This window comes from Pundamilia nyererei, unplaced genomic scaffold (assembly GCF_000239375.1).
Source record: "Pundamilia nyererei isolate P.nyererei 1_Seehausen unplaced genomic scaffold, PunNye1.0 scaffold00039, whole genome shotgun sequence".
NCBI classification, from domain to species: Eukaryota; Metazoa; Chordata; class Actinopteri; order Cichliformes; family Cichlidae; genus Pundamilia; species Pundamilia nyererei.
The window spans coordinates 93,209-115,501 of NW_005187440.1; the positions used below are offsets into that span (position 1 = coordinate 93,209).

Consider the following 22,293-nt stretch of genomic DNA (forward strand, 5'->3'; position numbering starts at 1 on the left):
TGTGTGTGTATGTATGTATTTATGTATTCTTCTTTTCCTTCTTCTCCTTTGCAAGCTACATAGAAACCCTGTCAGTTTTAAAGCTAACCTGTACATGTTTAACCTGAAAATGTAAACGTGACATGATTATTGATTTTTTTTGGTCAATAATCTCAGTTTCAATTCACATCATAGGTGTGGATATAAATTTGCCCCGTGATCACTAAACCTCAAACTCCTGCCTCCATAGTACTTCCTTTATATTTTAAATGAATATGTATATCTACATAATGCAACACCCTAAAAACATTTTCAATGTTAAATAGAGCTTTACATCAAAATTAGCACTCTGCAATCAGAGTGGTAAGGGTTGCACAATTCTGATTGTCGTTAAAAATGTCCTCGCTTTTACTGGAGTGAATTGCTGTTTGTTCAGGTATATGTCTGTGATATTTAAGGACCTAATTTCAGAACTCTTCATTCAGTATTTAGAGGTGACTCAAACAAAACTCTGTCACATATACAGATACGCAGACCATTAAGTTACTTACATGGGACGTACTGAGAATGTAATATAATAGATTGAAATTAACATGATATATACAAAGATTTTAAATAACTAAACATCTATGAACATCTATAGTAATAGATGTTCATAGATGTTAAGGAGGAGGTGGGGTATGTGCATTCATATACTACAATCATTATAGTAGGATGTTTGTTAAGTCTGCTATATTTCGGACGGTAGATGAACTCCAACTAACACCAAGCTTTAAAATCACACTGTCTGATTGGACACTGTGAACACAGATAAGAAGCATTTTTTGGAAAACTGTTCTTCCAAATAAAAAGCTTGAAGAAATCCTCAAATATCCTAAACAGTTTTATTATTTTTACATTCACAAATCAGTCTCTAACCTTTCCCCATTACTTGCTGCATGTCTGCACCAGAAAATCTCATTTAAGCTTAAGCTTGAAAGTCCTTGTTTATGGTTCACTTTGTGGCTTAATCTGTACAGGAAATGAATGTAGTTTTAAAATGTTCCCCATGTCGTGTTAACATTTTGCAATGTCTGTACCTAATGTATCTATATGTACTGTATATACCATCAATGTGTGTGTGCGCGCGGTACTGCACATAAATGCATCCCTGACGTTTCTCATTTCAAATATGTTTTAAATATTGATTGAAACTTTTTCCTGTTAATTTAACTTCCCAAGCTTGAGTGCTTTTGTTAATCCTTAGAATATAACAGAATATAACAGTTAGAATATAACAGATCATCTAAAGCAAACAGTTATTATGCATTTTGAGTCATATTGCTGCCTTGATTGAACCTCCTCCTTGATTGATGGCTAATCAACATGGTTCTCTCCTTTGTCCAGATGACAGCATTTGGAGCATTCCTTCATAAAGGGGCGTTCTGTCGAAACTACTTTAACCTATTAGACCTGCTGGTCGTTGGTGTGTCTCTGGTGTCTTTTGGCATTCAGTAAGTGTGATTGTCATCAAAAATTGAGCAACTACGTTCAGATGATTAGTTAAAAACTACCGTTTTCACACATGTACTACATTTCCCTGAACCTTTCTAGACATTACCCAGCACAGCCATATGTGAAAATGGAAATGTGTGACTCAGTCAGAATGGACATTAAATGGTCTTTATCCTGCCATCACCCTAGTAGAAAGTCAGTGTAATATCCAATGTGAGAAAAGTGCGCGTAACTCACCAGTGAATTTATAGAATAAGTAGACTTCAGCCTCTTTTGTGTTTCAGCCGCACTCATGAATCCCTAAACATTACCTAAACTAAATCAGTAGTAGCTACTTAGGGTAATGGCCTAATTCAACTGAAAATTCTGAAGAAGTCATAAGTAAAAACAACTGAATTAACATGTTACATCTTGATTCTCTAAACCCTGTTTGTACTCTGTCACAATTAAGTGGCTCAGCAGCTAAAACTTCAGTATACTAATACCTCTGTGGGGACATACCCATTAAAAATTACAACCCTTTTTCCCTGATCTGTTTTTCTGTCTCCTATAGGTCGTCCGCCATCTCAGTGGTGAAAATTCTTCGTGTTTTGCGAGTTCTTCGTCCTCTCAGGGCCATCAACAGAGCTAAGGGACTCAAGGTGAGAGTGACAATATCTCTCTCTGTCTATGTGCATGGGTTTAGTTGTCTGTCTGAATTTGCATCCATGTTTGTGCAAACACATGCTTTTGTTGGTGACACAAACTGTGTATTTCTAATAGCACTGTAACTGTATGCTTTGCAGCACGTGGTCCAGTGTGTATTTGTGGCCATCAGGACCATTGGCAACATCATGATCGTCACCACTCTGCTGCAGTTCATGTTCGCTTGTATCGGAGTGCAACTTTTTAAGGTACAGCAATGAGCTATAATGGGAAACAGGCGCACACTGATTGTAAAATCTCACGTCTCTTCTGCACTTCACTAAATTAAACAATGCTTCTACCATAAAATAATAAAAAGCTATACAAAGTTTGGGATTCTTGCACAACACTGCAGCTGACCTGATCTGCTTTCTTTTTTAAAGGGTAAATTTTATCGATGCACAGATGATGCAAAGTCCAGCCCAGATGAGTGCAAGTGAGACCTTTGATTCCTTACTGGTTTTGCTTGCATTTTCAGTCTGCACACAGCATATGTAGTTAATATTATCTTTAAATCCCAGGGGTACATATATTCTCTACAACAATGGTGACACTGCGCTGCCCATGGTGAAGGAGAGGATCTGGTATAACAGTGAATTCAACTTTGACAACGTCCTCATGGCCATGATGGCTCTTTTTACCGTTTCCACCTTTGAAGGATGGCCCACGTAAGTACTGTTTTATGTGCGAGATGGAATTTAATGTTTGATATTTATTTTGCTTCTTCCAAACTAAATCCTGTATTGCCACTGGATAGTAACTGATTATCTTGACTTTCTGTCTCCGTTTTGTCCCTACAGTCTGCTGTACAAGGCCATCGACTCCAACAGGGAGAACATGGGCCCTATCTACAACTACCGCATCGAGATCTCCATCTTCTTCATCATCTACATCATCATCATTGCCTTCTTCATGATGAACATCTTTGTTGGTTTTGTTATTGTTACGTTCCAGGAGCAAGGGGAAAAGGAGTACAAGAACTGTGAGCTGGACAAAAATCAGGTAGGAAAGTCTGTTTATGATTATTTCAAAAGCACGAAGAAATAATGCAACATTATAGCCAAATAATATCTTAATAATTAATTACTTGGTTATGAGTCTCTGCTTCTTTTTGCCTCAACAAACCATCAACACCATGGCAGCGTCAGTGTGTCGAGTACGCTCTTAAAGCTCGTCCTCTTCGGCGCTACATTCCCAAAAACCCCTACCAGTACAAGTTCTGGTATGTGGTGAACTCCACCGGCTTTGAGTACGTCATGTTTGTCCTAATCATCCTCAACACCTTATGCCTGGCCATTCAGGTAAGAACTATTCATTCTGTCTTTAAGGTAAAGTTGAACTGGGTTTACAATCACTACATAGACTTTGTTGCCAAACGTACTGACTCACTCATTCAAGTCAATGATCATCCAATCACGTCCATGGTCACAGGTGTATAAAACACACCTGGGCATGCAGACTGCTTCTACCAACATTTGTGAAAGAATGGGTCACTTGCGGAAGATCTGTAAAAACCGTGCAAGTTTCCTCACTACTAAATATTCCAGAATCAGCTGTTAGTGGTATTATAGTGTGTGGAGGTCATCAACATTCTATACGATCAATCATTACAGACCTCCAAACTTCATGTGGCCTTCAGATTAGCTCAAGAACAGTGTGAAAAGAGCTTCATGGAATGGGTATCCATGCCTGATCCATGCATCTGCATCCAAGCCCAATATCACCAAGCACAAAGCAAAGTCTCGGATGCAGTGGTGTAAAGCACCAGAGCAGTGGAGATGTACTCTGGTGTGATGAATCTCACTTCTCCATCTGCAAGTCTGATGAATAAGTCTGGGTTTGACGGTTATCTGGAGAAGTACCCTTCTCCTGAAGGGTACTGGGTACAGTTTGGCAATGGCCCCTTGTTGTTCCAACATTACTTCACTCCGGTGCGCAAAGCAAGATCCATAACGACATGGTGCGCAAGTCTGGTGTAAAAGAACTTGACTGGCCTGCACAGAGTCCTGATCTCAACCCGATAGAAAACCTCTGGGATGAATTAGAGCGGCGACTGTGAGCCAGGCCTTCTCGTCCAACATCAGTGTCTGACCTCACAAATGTGCTTCTGGAAGAATGTTCAAAAATTGCCATAAATAAAGACAGAAGATTTGAAGCTAGTGTAGGTGAATATGGACGGTGGACATCATATTAAACCGTTTGGATTAAGAATGGGATATCACTCAAGTTCATATGTATGTGAAGGCAAACGAGCGAATACTTTTGGCAATATAGTGTAGCAAATAAATATTTAATTTATCAGTTTGTCAAATATTGCTGTGCCTAGAAATGTTAGTGGTTGAACTGATCTGATCTGTACATAATGAGTCTAAAATGATGATGTACAGTCTTTTGTCATATGCTGAAATACGTATTTGTTTCTCAATATTTGTGTGTTTAGTCTGTGCATATGTCTCTTTTCAGCACCATGGTCAGTCTCATTTATTTAACTATGCCATGGACATCCTGAACATGGTGTTCACTGGGGTTTTCACTGTAGAGATGATCCTCAAGCTGATTGCCTTCAAGCCCAGAGTAAGTCTCTTCTCTCCTCTCTATGATTTATTTTATTTTCTGTCAAAAATTGTCCTTACAGCAAAAACTTAAGTGTTTAAGCAAATTATATGCAGATCTGTTCAAAGACCAATAGTACCTTAACTCTTTCCCACATGTAGATGACCACCTCTCTACCCTTAATGATGAGTTTTAAAACTCCAGTATATGTTAATAAAAATGCAGTTTGAGGACCATTAAATCAGGTTCCAGGTTTTTCCAAGCTGTGTAGGCAGAGATCACCCTCAGTAACTTCTGGAGCACCCCCACTCATTTTGTTCTGGAAGAAGGCCTCAAATATGACAGACACTGCTCAGTTTAGGAAAGCGATACAAGGGTTACCCCTTTTAGGCATTCAAAAGGGAAAGAGTTTTCCTCTAGATGTCCTTTTTATATTTTATCCTCAAAAAGATCAGTGTTTGAGTTTTTACCTGAAGACACTTTTAAGCCAGCCCTCTTTCTTCCTGTTCCTGTTGCCTCCCATCACGGGCTCTTTGCTCGAATCTCATCCTTCCACTGATTTCTTATCGTCACCCTCCTGTACCCCTCACTGTAACCTCTTATACTTTCCTGCATCACCCTCCTCTCCTGCCTCCCCCCTCTCCTCCTGCTGGCTGTGCATGCTGCCATATTCAGGGCTATGTCGGGGACGCCTGGAACGTCTTCGATGCTCTGGTGGTGATTGGCAGTGTAGTCGACATCATACTCAGCCAGGTAGAAAGACGTCAGTATGTAGAACTCTGTCATTCCCTCTTCCTGCTCTCCAACTGCTACTGCCACTCTCCTTTTTTCCATCCTTCACATCTTTCCTCCTTCCTTACCTTCCTGTCTTAAATTAGTGTTGAATAGTGTCTGCACTTGAAACGATCTTTTAAATCTTTGTCGGGCTCAATGGTTGATAAGCACCACAGGCCAAATATCTGCTAAATAACCTGAAAATCTGCTGTTAGCTTTCGGGGGCAATAAGTGCCAACAAAGAGCATGTATTCCTTTAAGCCAGCAATAATAAAAGTTGGCACTCTCACAAGCTCAGACAGGAAAACCTTTTCAGCCTCGCTCTGTTATATCAAAGCACAACTTTTTGATGCTCTTTTCTTTCTGTCTTTCACACTTCTTTTTATACTACTTCTTCCTTTTCTTCCTGGCTTTGTTGTCTCTCTTTCTTCTTTTCTGTGTGTCTTTGTTGCCTGTGCTTGCAGAACTATTTTGCTGATGCATGGAACACGTTTGATGCCTTAATTGTTGTGGGTAGCGTGGTTGACATTGCCATCACTGAGATCAATGTAAGTAATCATTTATCGCACATGTCTTGCTGTGTCTTCCGCTGCAGGAGTGCCTTGCTGTAGCATCAGTGTTACAAATCAAGGGCGCAGCTGTCTTTTTTTCAGGCATTAGGAATTATTTTTTGCAGTTTCATAACAGGAAAAGCTGCTGCTTTAAAAAAACATGTAATCGACTCAAGCTTTTTAACCCTTACATACTGTTCAGGTCAGATTTAATCTGTTTTTAGGTCATCTGAAGACTGATGACTTTTCCAAAAGTAACCAAAAATAAACAAAAATGAAAATATGTTAAAACTTTATACTGTTGTACAGTACAAACTAAGGCTGTTCTGGGTCAAATTTGACCTGTATCTATTCAAATGAACTTTAGAGCCACCGGTGTGGATCATTTAAGGAAAACTGGCATTTTAGGGAATCTTGAAACTGTAAAGCCTGTGTCTTTATGTATTTTTTATGGGACAGTAATGAAAGAGTTCAAGGAAGGGACTGACCTATCAGGAGATTTGTGTTCCCACCACATTTGTCCAGGTTGCTGCAGAGACCTGCTGGTCTTTTAAAATAGTTAAACAGTGTAGGAATGATCATATATGGCGCACTTAAGGAGCAGAGGTCATAAGCGCCTGGAATGTGATAGAATAAACACAAAATAAACAAATTAGAATCCATCTACTCAGAGCTAACTGAGCTTAAACTAACTGAGTGTAGCCGAGATTAAAAGAGCTCAAAAGAGGGCTTTGGGTCTTTTATAAGATTATAAAAGCACTTCAGTTGCCGTTCAGTGAGTGTGGGGAAACACGTGTGCGGTCATGTAAACGGATGAAATATGAACAGTATGTAACGGTTTCACCACTTTATTTAGTGACACACATTTGATAATTATTTAGTCAATATAGAAAAAGGGAGACATTGGTTTTTGTGTCAGCGTACTGTGGTTTGAATGAAAAGAGTGAAAAAGGATCTTTTATTAAATTGGCATTAAAAAAAAGAATTGATAAAATAGCAAGTTATAAATTCTAATTAGATCTACTAAGATCTTGTTTCTTAATTATATACGTACTTAATCTGTGAATGAATTTGTTATACTGCTACTCCAAGGCAACTCTTTGTCCTTTTCTGTGGCTCATGTTAACACTGATTTCACGCTCTTTGCCACCTTTTCCATGTCATGATGTGTGTCTGTTTGAATTTTTTTGAATGACTGTTTAAAATAAGACACCTCCTGTAATTGAAATATAGAACTTGGTAGTAATAAACAGAATAAATCCTGCGACAGAAAGCTTGCTCTTTAGTAGAGCAGCAGGTATTTGCATTCTTTTTTCCATGAATCTTATTTATGGTGTTACTGCTTAGAATATGTGGCGACAGGCTTACACTGCTGATCTTGTTCTTGTTGGTAAGTTTTGATGCTGTGTTGTTTGTGTTGTTTTGGGTTTTTTTTTTAAATAAAGTTCCATCTGAGAGCTTTTAATGTATTCGGATGTTGAATGAAGCACAGGTCACTGATGATATGTGATGTTTGCAGCAGCACTTACCTGTGAATGGTTTGGTGCTGGTTCGTATGACTCGGATTAACTTTAGGCTTTTGGTTTCAAGTCGGCAGCCATTCCTGTTGTCAAGGTGATAGTGGAGCCAGGGGTAAGAAGCCCCTCCTCTTTTATTTAAGACCCTCACCCTTCTGTGACCATCCAAAAAAAAAGTCAAAAGCATCAGCATCTTTCTGTTATTACACTTTTTGCTCAGTTACTGCTGAAAATCTTTTTTAAATACCAGAACTGATTGAATCACTTGTAAGGGTTTGTGTTGAACTCTCAGTGTCTGTCACAGTCCCGTTTTGAATCCACCTGGTTTGTTGCATTTTGGCACCAGTTTTCAATCTGCTGATTTTTTTGTCCCGTCTTGGTGCATGGCATGACATGCGGGATTAAAACTGGCCTTTTTGTCCTTCATTCTAGTGTAGCTCTGTGTAGCATTAGCAGTCAGGTTATTTAAAATGAACTGCTCTTGACTTAGCTCTTGTGTATTTGCAGATAAAGCTCTCTGTAGTTGTCCACAATTACATGCACATTTAAATTTCCCGTATGTGCAAGTCCTCCAGGTCTGTTAATAGCATGGCGTTTAACACACAAGTTGTTCTGCATGCTTGTTTATTGTCGTCACTGTAAACAGTTTCTAAAGTCTAAAGTGGGAGGCCTTTTCACAAACATTTAAATTTATTTGGTGTTGCTTGGTAACTAATATGTCCCATACATGACTCTCATAAAGAATGCATGTATGACTGACTGCATGAATGAACGAGTGTTGCATATCTTCATTAGTGTGCTGGAAAATGGAAAATGTTCCTTTTATTTCTTTGTCCCATAATAACTCTTGCCCTCACCCGCTTCAGAACACAGAGGACAGCGCTCGCATCTCCATCACCTTCTTCCGCTTGTTCAGGGTGATGCGATTAGTCAAACTGCTGAGCAGGGGTGAGGGAATCAGGACTCTCCTGTGGACCTTCATCAAGTCCTTCCAGGTGAGACTGTAGCAGAGAGATACAATGTTATCTATACAATATTATCACAGTATGTTATTATTACCATTTTAAACATGCTGAGTTAATGCAGCAACATTTATTTGGATATACTATGATTTATCACCTTTGTTTTTCAACCACAAATCATTTCCCCTAAGGTAAACCAGTATCTGTATTATCTAATGAGATAAAGTTCTCAGTTTGTTCCTCTCACTTAACCATTTTTTATTAAGGAGACAGACTGAACTGAAAACATATATTAACCTATTATAATGTATTATCAATATAATAAATATACTCATCTCTTTTGTCCCATCAAGTAAAAAATTCCAAAATAAGTTCATATGTTTGACTTAAATGTATATGATGTTTTTCTTCTTTATTTGTCCAATTCCTTGATCTTTGTCTTACCAAAACACCATAACACTGCACATTCCTTCAGAGTGCTCTCAGTCTTTTGATTTGCAACGTAAACTGTGGTGTATGGTGCTAATTCTCGGAGAAATATATTTTCCACCACAGTAAATAACTAACACTGCTTAGGGTTGTGATGAAAACCAAACCAACCAGAAGTAGAAGTATGTTGAAATGAGCTTGCAGCAGGCGCACTCGAAAAACTGATAGGGGCATGTTTTGTTGCGTAGAATACCAACATAAAATAGAAGCAGTTATGACTTGACACTGCTCAAGTTAAACTGCAGATTTCACAGCGTCCAAGTTCTTTTTTTCCCTCCCTCAGGCTCTTCCCTATGTCGCACTCCTGATAGCCATGCTGTTCTTCATCTACGCTGTAATTGGAATGCAGGTAATTTGTTAGGAAATGGTATCGTTACATGAAACGGTGGGACCTGTTAGACACCCTGCACAATATGTATGTGTCTTTCTTTGAGAGAATCTAAGCATTAATGGGATATTTCTTCTCTTTTTTAGGTGTTTGGGAAAATAGCAATGGTAGATGGGACACAAATCAACCGCAACAACAACTTTCAAACTTTTCCCCAAGCTGTCTTGATGCTGTTCAGGTCAGTATGTATTTGTACATAATAAATGTATCTTTATTTTTTATGTACGGCTGCAGCTGTGTTGACGTTGTTCCTCGTTCACTGTTAGGTGTGCTACAGGCGAGGCCTGGCAGGAGATCATGCTAGCCTGCATGCCAGGCAAGCTGTGTGATTCAGAGTCAGACTACAACCCTGGGGAGGAGAGGACCTGTGGCAGTGGCTTTGCCATTATCTACTTCATCAGCTTCTACATGCTCTGTGCTTTCCTGGTAAGCTTCAGCCATCTGACTGTGTTCAAAGTGACTAATTTTTACACGCAGACCTGAGTTTTCACTGTCCCGTGCACAGTTTCTGTTACAAAAAATGTTGCATGTTTTTTTTCTTTCAGATCATAAACCTGTTTGTTGCTGTCATCATGGATAATTTTGACTATCTGACCCGTGATTGGTCCATTCTCGGGCCGCACCACTTGGACGAGTTTAAAAGGATCTGGTCAGAATACGACCCAGAAGCAAAGTTAGTACTTGGAACCAGTTGTGAAGAGTAGTCTGAAGCATTTTCTCTTGTTATTTATCTCTTAAATGGTACACTATACTAGTGTTAAAAATGACTCCATTAAATATGATAGTGATTTTTTTATAATTGTAAATTCTCTAAAGTGTACATACTTATTAGGACCTGTGGCTGTAGTGGAGACTGCTTGCTTGGTGTGATGCGTTTAATCTGAATGTGCTGTCAGGGGCAGGATAAAGCATCTCGATGTAGTTACTCTACTGAGGAGGATCCAACCCCCGCTGGGCTTTGGGAAACTTTGCCCTCACAGAGTGGCCTGTAAGGTGGGTTTCCACAACTTTCCATACAATAGCAATGAAGATAATGCACTGCACTGCCACTCTTTTACTGTATCACCCAAAATACGTTGCAGCTTTTGTACATCTCACTCATTAAACTTGCACTTTTCACATTACTAATTTAACATTAGGCGCCTCAGTGTTAATCTGTGTTTTGGATTCTTTTACAGCGTCTGGTGGCAATGAACATGCCCCTGAACAGTGATGGAACTGTAATGTTTAATGCCACCCTGTTTGCTTTGGTCCGCACTGCTCTCAAGATAAAGACTGAAGGTGAGTGTGCACCTTTAGCCGCTTTTGGATCTGCAGAATTATTGTTTGCTTTCTTATAGATTGGTTTAGCATTTTAGAGCTGTCTGCCATGTTGTGTAGTATGCAGTTGATTGCCTTTTAAGCGTTATGACATTTTGACTTTTTAAGTAGGAGGATTAAGAGGTGAGGCTAATGGGATCAGTGACCTGTTGTATGTGCAGCAGCTTAAGATTACAGCCCAGAGAAACCACTGCAGCACAGTGAAGTTTATAGGAGACAGATTTAAATGCACTGGGAATCAAGTCTTACATTGAAATCAGCATTAAATAAGGAAAAAACACATTTCAGTTGAATATTTAACGAATAAAGTAAGTGGGCACTTAAAGCTTCACACAGGCATATACTATTTAACTGAGCAGTTGAAAAGTATGTCACTCTGAGTTGAACCACTTTTATTTTTGTCACCCAAACTCAGTTGTTCCTTCCAGAATTAACACAAGAGGGTGCTATAGATCATATTTAAGTAGTAGTTCCTCCTGCAGTCCACTGCATAACCAACATGGCCCTTTAATTAAAAAAAGGTAACTTAGCACCAAAGTAAAGCATAATAATTAATTACAACTCATGATGGTAAGAAATGTTTTGACGTATGTTGTGACTGTGTGTGAAAAGCAGACTTCGTACTCTTACTTATTTTTAACCTTGGTTGCACTTTTCAAAGGGAACCTGGAGCAAGCCAATGAGGAGCTTAGAGCTGTGATCAAGAAGATCTGGAAGAGGACCAGTATGAAGCTACTGGACCAAGTGGTGCCTCCTGCAGGCGGTCAGTGGTCATTGTACACAAGTGCACAGGGACAAAACCGCTTTCGTTGCTTTCGTCAAGTGACAGTCTCTCTGATGTGTCTGTTCCATTCTCTTGCTCACATGATAAAAATAATTTTACAGATGGATTCTTATATGTATATATATCTTTGTTTTATATTTCCAAACAATAATAGTGGAAGCCTAAGCATGCTAAGTACGTCTGAAGCCAAAATAATTTTAAAGTCAACAAAAGAATCAAGACGGGTTCCTCGCCTTGTGATGTAGATCAGTAGGTGTAAAGGACAAGGTGAAGTACAGATAAGAATAAGCTTTATGAAACAGAAAACAGGAGGTGAAGAAGAACCCACAGGAAGCCTTTATCATCCTGTTTTTGCCTTTCTGAAACTGCAAGACCAGCTGTTTTACTACAACAAAACTTTTAATTTGTTGTGAAGTTAAGCTTATGTATTTCACAGAAACTCACCTTATTCCTTTCAGTTGAAAAGTGTCACTGTTAACCACAATGATGTGTTTCATATGTTTAACGATAACTCAAACAGCATCTTCTCATAAAGTAGTCAGTTTGTTGGAGAGTCAGTTTTATAATCTAAGTGAGAGGCTTTCACATTGTTGTGCTAGCATAGCAGCTCCATCTTTTCTATGCTTGTACTGCATGTCTTTGTGTGCATTAGCTCGCTAACCGCTCTCTTTTCTTTTTCGCCAAGCCTCTCTGTTCTACAGCTTCCTTTGTTTTCAGTCACTGGCCTTCCTTTCTTCTCTTTCTGCCGTCCTGAGCTCTTTGGAGCAGTTCTGTTTTAGTCTGGTGGCATGAAGCTACTGATACCTCACTTACTTCATCGGGCTCTGTCCAGAAAGGGAATCCACATATGGACATAGTTATGATCCCTTTACACCAGGATGCTTTTGTTCTTAAGAAAAACAAAAAGAGTCAGGGATTATTGGTTTTGAGATGTTGCTCACACGTGTAAAATCAGTTCATTCGTTTTCAGCAAACTAATACTTGAATTAAGGCAAGGAGTTCCTTAAAAACTTGAATCGTAAAAATCCCCAAATGCGATTTTTCTGGGGGGAAAAATCTTACTTAATTGTTAAGTAAGATTTCATCCTTCCTGTCGAGGAGTTAGATGTTTTTGAAAATGAAATTGGTGAGGCTATGTATTTACTAAACTACAAGAAATTAGCAATTTCGAATGATCCAGTCATTCTTTTCTGCTTATCCAATCAGGCTCGTGGGGAGCCTGGAGCCTATCCCAGCTATCCCAGGTAGAGGCAGGGTCACCAGTCTGTCACACAGACATTACCAGATTTACGCAGATCATCAGTTTCTGATTTTAAAATACAGATGAACACTTTAAAATACCTTTTTTTGGCTCTATATCTTTGGTCCTTTCTGAACAGAGCCCTGTGTAGCTTAACTCTGGCTGTGTCGTGTGTGTAGAGAAACGAGTCTGATACCTAAAGATGGATCATAACCACATAAAGGTCACCGCTCTCTTTGGACTCCTGGAGGGAATATTGGCCACAACATTTGTCACGTTTACTCAGTTCCCCTCCAGTTAAAATGGGTTATGGAGAGGTGGTGACAAACCGAGAGAAAACCACTTGTTTCTTGCACACAGTGATTCAGCTGGCTTTTTTTGTTATTGTCCAGCATCTCTCCCCGTTCTGCTTCAGCAGCGACTTATCTGAGAGAATTAGAGCCAAGCCCAATAAGCCTCCCTGCATGGCAGATAGTGTGCACTGTCATCGCTTCCCTTCTGGCTAAACTAAGTTTATGTTTTGTGTCTTGATAGAAGATCTGTAGAGCTTACCCTTGCTTCTATAAACCTTTTACTCTGCTGTTTTCTTGCATGCGCTTCTTGCTACAGATCATATCATTGGTCTAACACATAAAACACTTCTGCTTGTCTGTCTCTGAAATCATAGATGCTTAAATTTTAGTTAAGTCTGCAGTCACTGTACAATATGTGCAGGCATAAATGCTTCGATTTATTTGAATTGATAATAAACATGCGTCTGCGTCCTTATTATTATTATTTTTTAGAAATCTGTTATATAAACTTCATTTTTGAAGATTGTGCTTCACTTTTTTGAGCGAGGTTTTTGTGTATTTGTGGTTTTTTTGTATGTTGCAAGAGTCTTTCATAATTTCGTGCATTTTAGAAATGAAGCAAGATGCAAGCTGCAGGCTTAAATGTTATCAGTCATCAAGATTAATCTTGCTGTACTGTACATGATTTTCTGAGAGCAAACGTCTTTTGCAGAGGTAGACAGTCAGATACTCGGCTATTATTAACAGTTCTGAGTTTATATCTTTATTTCTTTGTTTACTATGAATCTGACAGTACTTAGTAATAGGCCTGAGAAAAGACATATTTTTCATGTGCTCAAAAAATGAGCTTCTTAGGCAGAAAGGTCAGTGTCCTGGTTAAGCATTGAGGATTTATGGCATTTTGGGATTATCGGTCAGTACTCTTTTGGCATTTGGAATAAAGCTAAAATATTTGGTTTCATTTCCAAGATGTTGTCTCTTTTCCCAACATGTTGCAGTAGTGGTGCTTCATGATTGTGATTTTTTTTTAGTTGTGAGGACACATTAAATGTTCTCTGAGCTGGTGACATAGCAGCAGTAGGAGTAACTGGCTGAGTATTTTAAATCTTGAGTGCATGGATATGAGCTGATTTTCGGTGTTGAGGTGTTTTGGTGTTGACCTGGGAGGCTTTGGTGTGTCTGCTCACTCAGATGACGAGGTAACAGTGGGGAAGTTCTATGCCACCTTCCTGATACAGGACTACTTCAGAAAGTTCAAGAGGCGCAAGGAGCAAGGTCTTGTGGGAAGGCGCTCATGGGAGAGGCTGAATACCACCTTGGCTCTACAGGTGAGGAAAGTGCAATGTTTCAGTCAGTCAATTCAGTGCACAGTGAGTAATTTATGGAGTCTAAGTGAGCAGTTCATCCAAATTAATTAAGGTGAGCACTATCAAACAGTCAGTTTTGACTCATTTTTGCAATAAAAGCCTTTCTTTGTGCTCATCACATTACGGGCACATGAATAAACAATAATCACTACCTACTACAAGTCACTGAGTCAGGTATTCTGTGGAACTTTCCAATGAGACCTTTGGCAACATATCATAATCAGGAGTGGGGGAATCATGTGGGAAATCTGGAAAAACCAAACCCTGTTTGCACACAGTCTGTTAACAAAAGAAGAGAAAGCATGTCTATTATGATGTGGGTGCAGTGGCTCTTGCCTTTCTTCCCGTCTTTTGCAAACATCAGTCAAATCTGAAAAAACTCTAAAAGATTGATGACAATCTTTAAACAGATGTTTTGTTCATTTGTTCGGGAAGATTTATTTTCATGCATGAGAACATCGAAATGTTTGTTAACAACAATACTAATGAGGTTTGCTTTGACACACGTCCTTTTTGCAGGCTGGCTTGCGTACACTACATGACATTGGACCAGAAATCCGTCGTGCCATATCGTGTGACCTCCAGGAGGAAGGACTAGTAGATGAAAATGCAGAGGAAGAGGAGGAAATCTACAGAGTAAGATTTCCAGAGAAATTCCCCTGATGTGCACAGGAGTGTGTTAATGCGATTCCTACGAATGTCCTTTGTTGTTTTTGTTCTTAATGCCACTTAACACATCTCAATACTTAATAAGTCACTCACTTCATTGCATAGAATTTTCCAGGAAATCTGAGAATGGATATTTTGTCAAACTGTCACTGGTTCTCTCTGGTAGAAAAGAGTATGTTCTGAGTTTAGTTTCATTTATTAAGCAGTCATATTTAGTCTTCATTTCTGGTGTCTCCGTGCAGCGTAATGGCAGCCTTTTTGGGAACCATGTCAACCACATAGGTGGGGATCAGCAAGGCTCTTCTCACCCCACCACCGTCACACAGCGGCCACTACAGATCCTGCCCTTCTCCAGCGCTGCCTCGACCGAGCCCCCGCAAATCGTCAGGAGAGCCAGCAGTAACGATAGAGAAGGAGAGACCGAACTGAACTCTTCACCAATCCTGTGCAATCAACTTCATCACACCACTCATTACCCTCACTGTAATTCCACTTGTGTTCAGTCGCCAATACCTTCCAATGCCAACCTCAACAATGCCAATGTGCCCTCACTTCTCTCCATGACCATTGCGAGGCAGCAGAAGTGTTTAATACGGAGTCGCCCATCCTCCACCAGAAACGCATCATCAACAACTACTTACAGCAAAGGACTGCAAGGCAAGCCTTGGAAGTCGCACTCCACAAGGTTGGTTGAAGGACACATAAGTGCAGTGTTAAAATCCACAGTAGCTATGCACATTTGTTGCATGGTCCTTTTCTTTGTGTAGAATAAAGCACCCGTTTTGAAGTGGGTTTAATAAACACACTGCAATGTAGAGAGAAACATCCCAGCCAAGGATCATCTCTGCCGCCCTCACATCTTATATTTATACACACAGACAAAGACCTTCCACAACTCTTACATGCTGGCCCATCTCATGGGGGATGAGGGCTATACCCTCAGGCACATCCATAAAGCCTTGTCACTTACAGAGAGAATCATGACCCTATTTTCTGTCACCTTAAGATTTACATTCCTGATAAGCAGAAGGAGTTTCACTATCTATTTAACATCTCCCATGAACTTACAATGGCCTCACTGTGTGCGCATATATGCGTGATAGAGCATAAGGCCCATTTGTAGTGCACATGCATACAACTAAGTAAAAAAGCGATATGGTTAAAATATTTGTATTTAATACATGAATAAATAAATCTGCCAGTACAACTGTTTACACTTACACTAACACAGTATGTTAATGACTTTTTCCCCTGACATTTCAGAAGTTTGGTCTGGCAGTGCGCTGTATGATATAATGTATATCATTACATTATAGTTCACTGCATTAAAAAGATCTCAGTTTTGTAGTGTTTTATCAGTATGTATTTAACAAATGATCGCTTTTATAGATTCATTCATCTGCATGTTCTACACATATTCTCGGTTACATTGAGTCCTATGAAAAACTAAATGCACCCCTTTATTCAGTGGCTTGTAGAACCACCTTTAACTGTGCTAACTTGAACAGTTGTTTTCTTTATGTCTTTATCGCTCACATCATTGTGGAGGAATTTTGACCAACTCTTCTTTACTACGTTATTTCAGATCATTGACGTTTGCAGGTATTCATTTATGCGCCGCTTTCCAAAGGTCCCATTTGAATTGTCTTGAGGGCTGGGCTCTGCAAACTCTGTAGATTTCCTGCTGTGCCTGGGATCGTTGTCCTGTTGCACGTCCCAATTCGGGTTAAGCATTAGCTGTCAGAAAGACGGCCTCACATTTGACTACTACTACTACTTACTTTGGTATACAAAGGAGTTCATGGTCAACTCAATGACTGTGAGGTGTCTTGGTCCTGTGGCTGCAGAACAAGCACACATCATCATCCTTCCACTAACGTACTGGTATGAGGTGTTTGTGCATTATAGCCAAACTTCTCTATTTTGGTCTCACATGTCCAAAGTGCATTGCTGCAGAAGTCTTGCATTTTTTCAGAGGAAATTTTGCAAACCTAAACCATGCTGCCATCTTTTTTTGAGAGAGAAAAGGGTTTCCTCTGGCAGCCTTTCTAAACAAGCCAACTTTCTTCAGTCTTCTTCTAATTGTGCTGTCATGAACTTTAAAAAAAACATGCTAACTGAGGCTGTCGGGTCTGACATATTGCACCTGGGTTTGTTGCAGTTCCTAGGAATCCACAGTTTGAATGTTCGGTGGTGTTCATTCTTGGAAAAACCGTGGCATCGTGTGACCTCATTTCTTATCTGTAATTTGTGGATTATTTATAGATCTTGTTTTCTAGCAGGAGCGAAAAACCGACAAGACCATTTAAGCATTTCAGCTTGTATCCTCTTTTCATTTGTCATTGCATGAACCCCCCCTCCCCTCCCCGTCCTGGTTTCTGGTTCCAACAAATCCCGTCTGTCTGCCTGATCCATCTCCTCTTCCTGTCCCTGGAGCAGGACACGCTACTATGAGGCCTATATTAGGTATGTACATGATGTTAATGCTCACAGAGCTTCAAAGCATATTGGTTTTGTGTACGATTGTCACAAAACATGTGAAAGCTTCTGACCTTTTAATCCAAAAAATGATAAATGGGCCAGTTCATACAGTATATATGTGGTGACTGGTTGAATTAGCAGTCTATGGAAAAGCAACTCTATGACAATAAGGATTATTACTATTTGTACAAACCCACTTTCAAAGAGTTTTGACATTTTTGCAATGATTTGCAAATTCATATATAAATCTTTTATTCACAGCAGAGCATATTAAATATATCTAGTGTTTAAACTTAGACATTTGACTATTTTGTAAAAAAATATTAGCTTGTTTTAAAGTTGATGGCAGCAACATGTCTAAAAAAGTTGGGACAGGGGGAACAAAAGACTGGAAAAGTTAGTGGTATTAAAAAGAGGATCATAGAGAGGCAACATTTCTCAGAGGTAAAGATGGGAAATATGCAAATAAACTGTAAGTATATGTCACTGTCAGTTGCAGCATAAGATGTGTAACAATTTCAGAATATTCTTCCTCAAATTTGTGAAGATTTTAAATAGATCTTCATCTAAATAAGATCATCAAAAGATTGAAAGAATCTGGAGTGGAACAAGAGTAAAAATCGGTACTGCAGGCCGTTAATCTTCAGGCCCTCAGTCAATACTGCATTAAAAACAACATTGTCTTTAGTGCCATCCATAAATGCAGATTAAAGCTGTAGAGTCTGTGTTTCCACAGGCCCCACTAGTTTAGAGACTTATTCCTCATGAAGAACAAAACCAAGACAGAACATCTTCAACCGGTCTTTTACTCGCTAACGAGGAAAGGCTTGGTCAGAACCAGCCTCCTCCCAGAACTTCGAGAGGCTCGAGAGGGGGTCAGACAAAGGAATGTCCTTGATCCTATAGTTTGAACTGAGCCTTTACAAATTTAAGAAAAACAATGACAACATTCAACAATCTGACTTAACAAAAGCTCTACCATACAAAGAAGAAGCCATATATGAACATGATCTAAACATGCTGTCATCTCTGGGCCAAAACTCAGTGAAAATGGAAGTCAGACAAACTGAACTGTGAAATTCTTTCTGGAAAACTTGAACACTGGACTAAAGATGGTGTGGACAACTTGTTGTTATCAGTGCTCAAGCTCTACAGCTCTGTGGGTGGCATTAGCACCTGTGGAATTGGCACCTTGCAAATGCACTATTATTGCTGAGAGGTACTACAGTTTTAGAGCTACATGTGCTTCCATCCAGAACACCTGTTTTTCTGATACAGAAAAACTTCTCCTAAGAGTCAAGTAATTGGACTTTTCAGTTCTCAGATGTTTGTGGACTGTTAATTAAAGTGGAAGGGATGCTACACAGTGGTGAAAATGGCCCTATCCAAATTTTTCTGTGCTTTTTCTGTGCTGTCATCAAATTCAAAATGACCTTTTTGTTTTTGAATTGAAAGTAAATATTGTAACACATTCGATGTGTTTTCTGTGTTCTATTTAATTTTAAAAAGGAGTCAAGTTTTTATGTTTGCAAATCACCAAATTCAGCTTTTACCTATATTCTATACAGCATCCCAACTTTTTTAGAATGCGGATGCAATAATCTGAAGAAAACAGATGATAATGGTTAATCCAATCCAGCGACATCAGTATGATTTACTGTGTCTTTGCTGTTTGGATGCCAGGTCAGAGAGCAGCGGAGCACTTTATCCCACCATTCGTCGACAGGAGAGGGGCAATGGGGACAGCGATGAAGAGAGAGGCTCAGGCGAGTACTTCAGTGGGGAGGAATTTCATGAAGATGACATCATGCTCACAAAGGAAAGGTAATTCTGGAAAAGAAAAGTTGGTTTAATCTAATCTGAGGAAAGCGTGAGATAAAATTGACACACCAGCTACGTAAATGCAGCCGTGGTTTTACTACTGTGTACCGATGACTTCACGGAAGTATTTTCTTTCCTCTGAGTTCAGCTGTCTTATATCTAGATTGAGCACTTGTGGTTTATGCTGGTGGTTAATGTCACCAGTCTATTACTTTTCTGTGTAACTTTCTTTCCACTGTTTGCGTCCCGTGACATCATAGTTACAGATAAAGTTAATTTTCAAAGTTTTTATCTTTTTGTGTCAAAGGTTGTCCAACAATGAATGCCATGATGATGCAGAGGGAGATTTTGACCTCGTTTCCAGGGGTGACTGCCAGTCTGAAAGTTACTGTGACGATGATCAACAGCCAATCTACCAGGACAGCAGGGCGTCACCCAGGAAATGGTTTTTACCCTCACCTCAAGGTGAACTGATACTTTTTTGTTTTTGTCACTACACCTGTGAAATTTAATAAAGGATCATTTTACTTGTTGTTTGCAAGAAATTTCTCAAGTCAGATGTTTATTAGCTGATTCAGGCAAATTGATCTCACATCTGTGAACTATGCAGAACTTACTAATTTGTACCATTCATTTTGAATCAGTACTGTCATTGCATGGTACACTACTGTATGTAAATTATTGTTAAACGGCTAGGGTTTCATCTAGCTATGTTTTTAAATGGGTGAGGTTCATAGAGAAATTACCTCGTTGTTGAAAGAAAATAACTTTTTTTTTTACTCATCCAATATAACATGAATTGATGAGAACTGTTGTAAATTAATGGATAACAGAATAAGAGTCTGACTGATGTAGGATTTTAAAAATAGCTAAAAAATATTTGGTGAGTAAAATTTGAATATATAGAGGCTAAAAATGATTTTCTTTAGGGCACAAAAAACATAAACAGATTTGAACAACATTTATTATTTTTGGTGATTTATCACTCCTTATTAAAGAAAAGGATTTTTATTTAAAAATAAATTTCATTTACAACTCCCTGTAGATTATTCACTTATGTTCTGCACGACTCTGCTCAGATTAGCACGTTGTTGTGTTTTGTGTTCCATACAGATGTGTCGCTAGATGTGTCCTCTGTTGGATAAAAAATGCAACATCAACTCTCTTAACATGATTGAAGGATGTTTTTCATGTTTTTTTTCTTTATTTTTTCTTTTTTTAATGTTCCCTTATCGGCTGTTATATAGGCCGAAACATATATACTTACAAATAGCTAATATTACTCGCTAATATTGGTGAACTGGCACGGAATCATTAATAATAATTCACTTTTTTTTTTGTAGTTCCAGTGGCACATTGTGTTAAACTTATGAAAGTTTATTGTGTTAACAGTTTTATGTTATATGTTAGCACAGATAAGAACTGTGTTATTTTTTTAAAGGACTAATAAACTTGGCTAACTGACTGAAGGACTCCACATGGGAAGAAGCATAAAAATCTACAAAAATATTCACTACTGCCTTCAAGCACGAAAACACTCTCCATCAGATAATATTTGTTTAGCTGCTAGCTGATAACCGTTGTGATAGCCAGAGATGTACTTGATGTACTTCTCTGCTAGTGCACTGACGCATATCACTGCTCTCACGCTCTGTTTAAAGCAATGCAGGTGCGCACTGGTTTATCAAATCTTGAGGTTTTTCGTTTGTTTTTTTGTTTAATTAGATTTTCATACCCTAGAAAATAGCCTTCTTTCCTTAGGATAAGAATACCAGCTCATACGTCACACAGTCAAGAAGGCAGAGCAGAACAGTTAACTGGAATCTGTTGCGCTGATGAGCATAGAAAGCACCTATTAATGGTCATTTAGCAGTTTGATAAGATAAGATAACCTTTATTAGTCCCACACGTGGGAAATTTGTTTTGTCACAGCAGGAAGTGGACAGTGCAAGTTATGAAGCAAAAATTAGAATACAATAAGAATAAATACAGTACACAACTGTACAGAATAGAATAAAATAAAATACTATATACAGTAGAATAAAATAGAATAAAATATACAATAAGATAAAAATAGAATACAAATGCTATATACAACTGAGTAAAAATACAACGATGCCAGAAAAGATTATTGCACTTAGTGTTATTGCACATGTGTGGATGTGTGTGTTTGATCAGTTAAAGTCTTTATTGTGGAGTCTGACAGCAGTGGGGAGAAAAGACCTGCGAAATCTCTCCGTCCCACACCGTGGGTGCCACAGTCTCCCACTGAAGGAGCTGCCCAGTGCTGTCACAGTCTGCTGCACGGGGTGGGAGATGTTGTCCAACAGGGATGATAAGCATAAAAGAAAACAACATGTCATTGCAATAATTGCAGTTGTCTATAAATGTCTGTGGATTTATGATGAATGATTGCATTAATCACTACTGTTTTCTGTGTCCTCTCAGCCTCCAACAGACCAACATTCAACTTTGAGTGTCTTCGGAGAAGAAATAGTGGAGACGGTGCTCCTCCTTCTCCATCATGCACAGCTCTTCCACTACACCTGATGCAGCAGCATGTACCTACACCTTTTTGGGGCATTAATATTGTGATGATGAAGGAATGGCACCTCTAAGAACTGTTGTTTTTTTACGTTTTGTTTTTTATCTCGGCTCTCAATCACTCACAGGTGATGGCGGTGGCCGGTCTCGACGCAAGCAAAATTCACCGTCTTTCTCCCACAAGGTCCATGCGTTCGTGGGCCACACCTCCTGCCTCCCCAGTTAGCCGTGACTTCTCGCCCAGTTACACGCCCCTTATACAGGTCTCATTATTGAGTTGTTCTTGGCAACCCCCCCACCACCACCACCACCACCACCAAACTACTGTTTGGGCCATTATATGGATACACCGTAATAACATGGGAATGGTTGGTGATATTAAA

The 22,293-nt window shown here is 39.2% G+C and overlaps 1 protein-coding gene across 2 annotated transcripts in view; it reads left to right on the forward strand.

Annotated features, from left to right (window-relative positions):
- Positions 1-22,293, forward strand: part of LOC102198041 (voltage-dependent L-type calcium channel subunit alpha-1D-like) — a 49,585-nt gene that overhangs the window by 22,429 nt on the left and 4,863 nt on the right. The window contains exons 20-45 of one of the 2 annotated variants that reach the window (XM_013910260.1): positions 1,366-1,472; positions 2,027-2,114; positions 2,259-2,366; positions 2,541-2,593; positions 2,679-2,825; positions 2,958-3,159; positions 3,300-3,458; positions 4,621-4,731; positions 5,386-5,463; positions 7,626-7,667; positions 8,419-8,547; positions 9,287-9,352; positions 9,478-9,569; positions 9,658-9,817; positions 9,937-10,064; positions 10,288-10,384; positions 10,570-10,672; positions 11,373-11,474; positions 14,220-14,356; positions 14,915-15,031; positions 15,307-15,749; positions 17,504-17,530; positions 19,229-19,369; positions 19,674-19,831; positions 21,815-21,927; positions 22,039-22,173. In XM_013910260.1, the coding sequence (XP_013765714.1) occupies positions 1,366-1,472; positions 2,027-2,114; positions 2,259-2,366; positions 2,541-2,593; positions 2,679-2,825; positions 2,958-3,159; positions 3,300-3,458; positions 4,621-4,731; positions 5,386-5,463; positions 7,626-7,667; positions 8,419-8,547; positions 9,287-9,352; positions 9,478-9,569; positions 9,658-9,817; positions 9,937-10,064; positions 10,288-10,384; positions 10,570-10,672; positions 11,373-11,474; positions 14,220-14,356; positions 14,915-15,031; positions 15,307-15,749; positions 17,504-17,530; positions 19,229-19,369; positions 19,674-19,831; positions 21,815-21,927; positions 22,039-22,173 (3,243 nt within the window). Of the gene's footprint in view, positions 1-1,365; positions 1,473-2,026; positions 2,115-2,258; positions 2,367-2,540; positions 2,594-2,678; positions 2,826-2,957; positions 3,160-3,299; positions 3,459-4,620; positions 4,732-5,385; positions 5,464-5,948; positions 6,033-7,625; positions 7,668-8,418; positions 8,548-9,286; positions 9,353-9,477; positions 9,570-9,657; positions 9,818-9,936; positions 10,065-10,287; positions 10,385-10,569; positions 10,673-11,372; positions 11,475-14,219; positions 14,357-14,914; positions 15,032-15,306; positions 15,750-17,503; positions 17,531-19,228; positions 19,370-19,673; positions 19,832-21,814; positions 21,928-22,038; positions 22,174-22,293 lie in introns of both variants that reach the window. The other variant, XM_005730681.1, reaches the window with a different exon arrangement.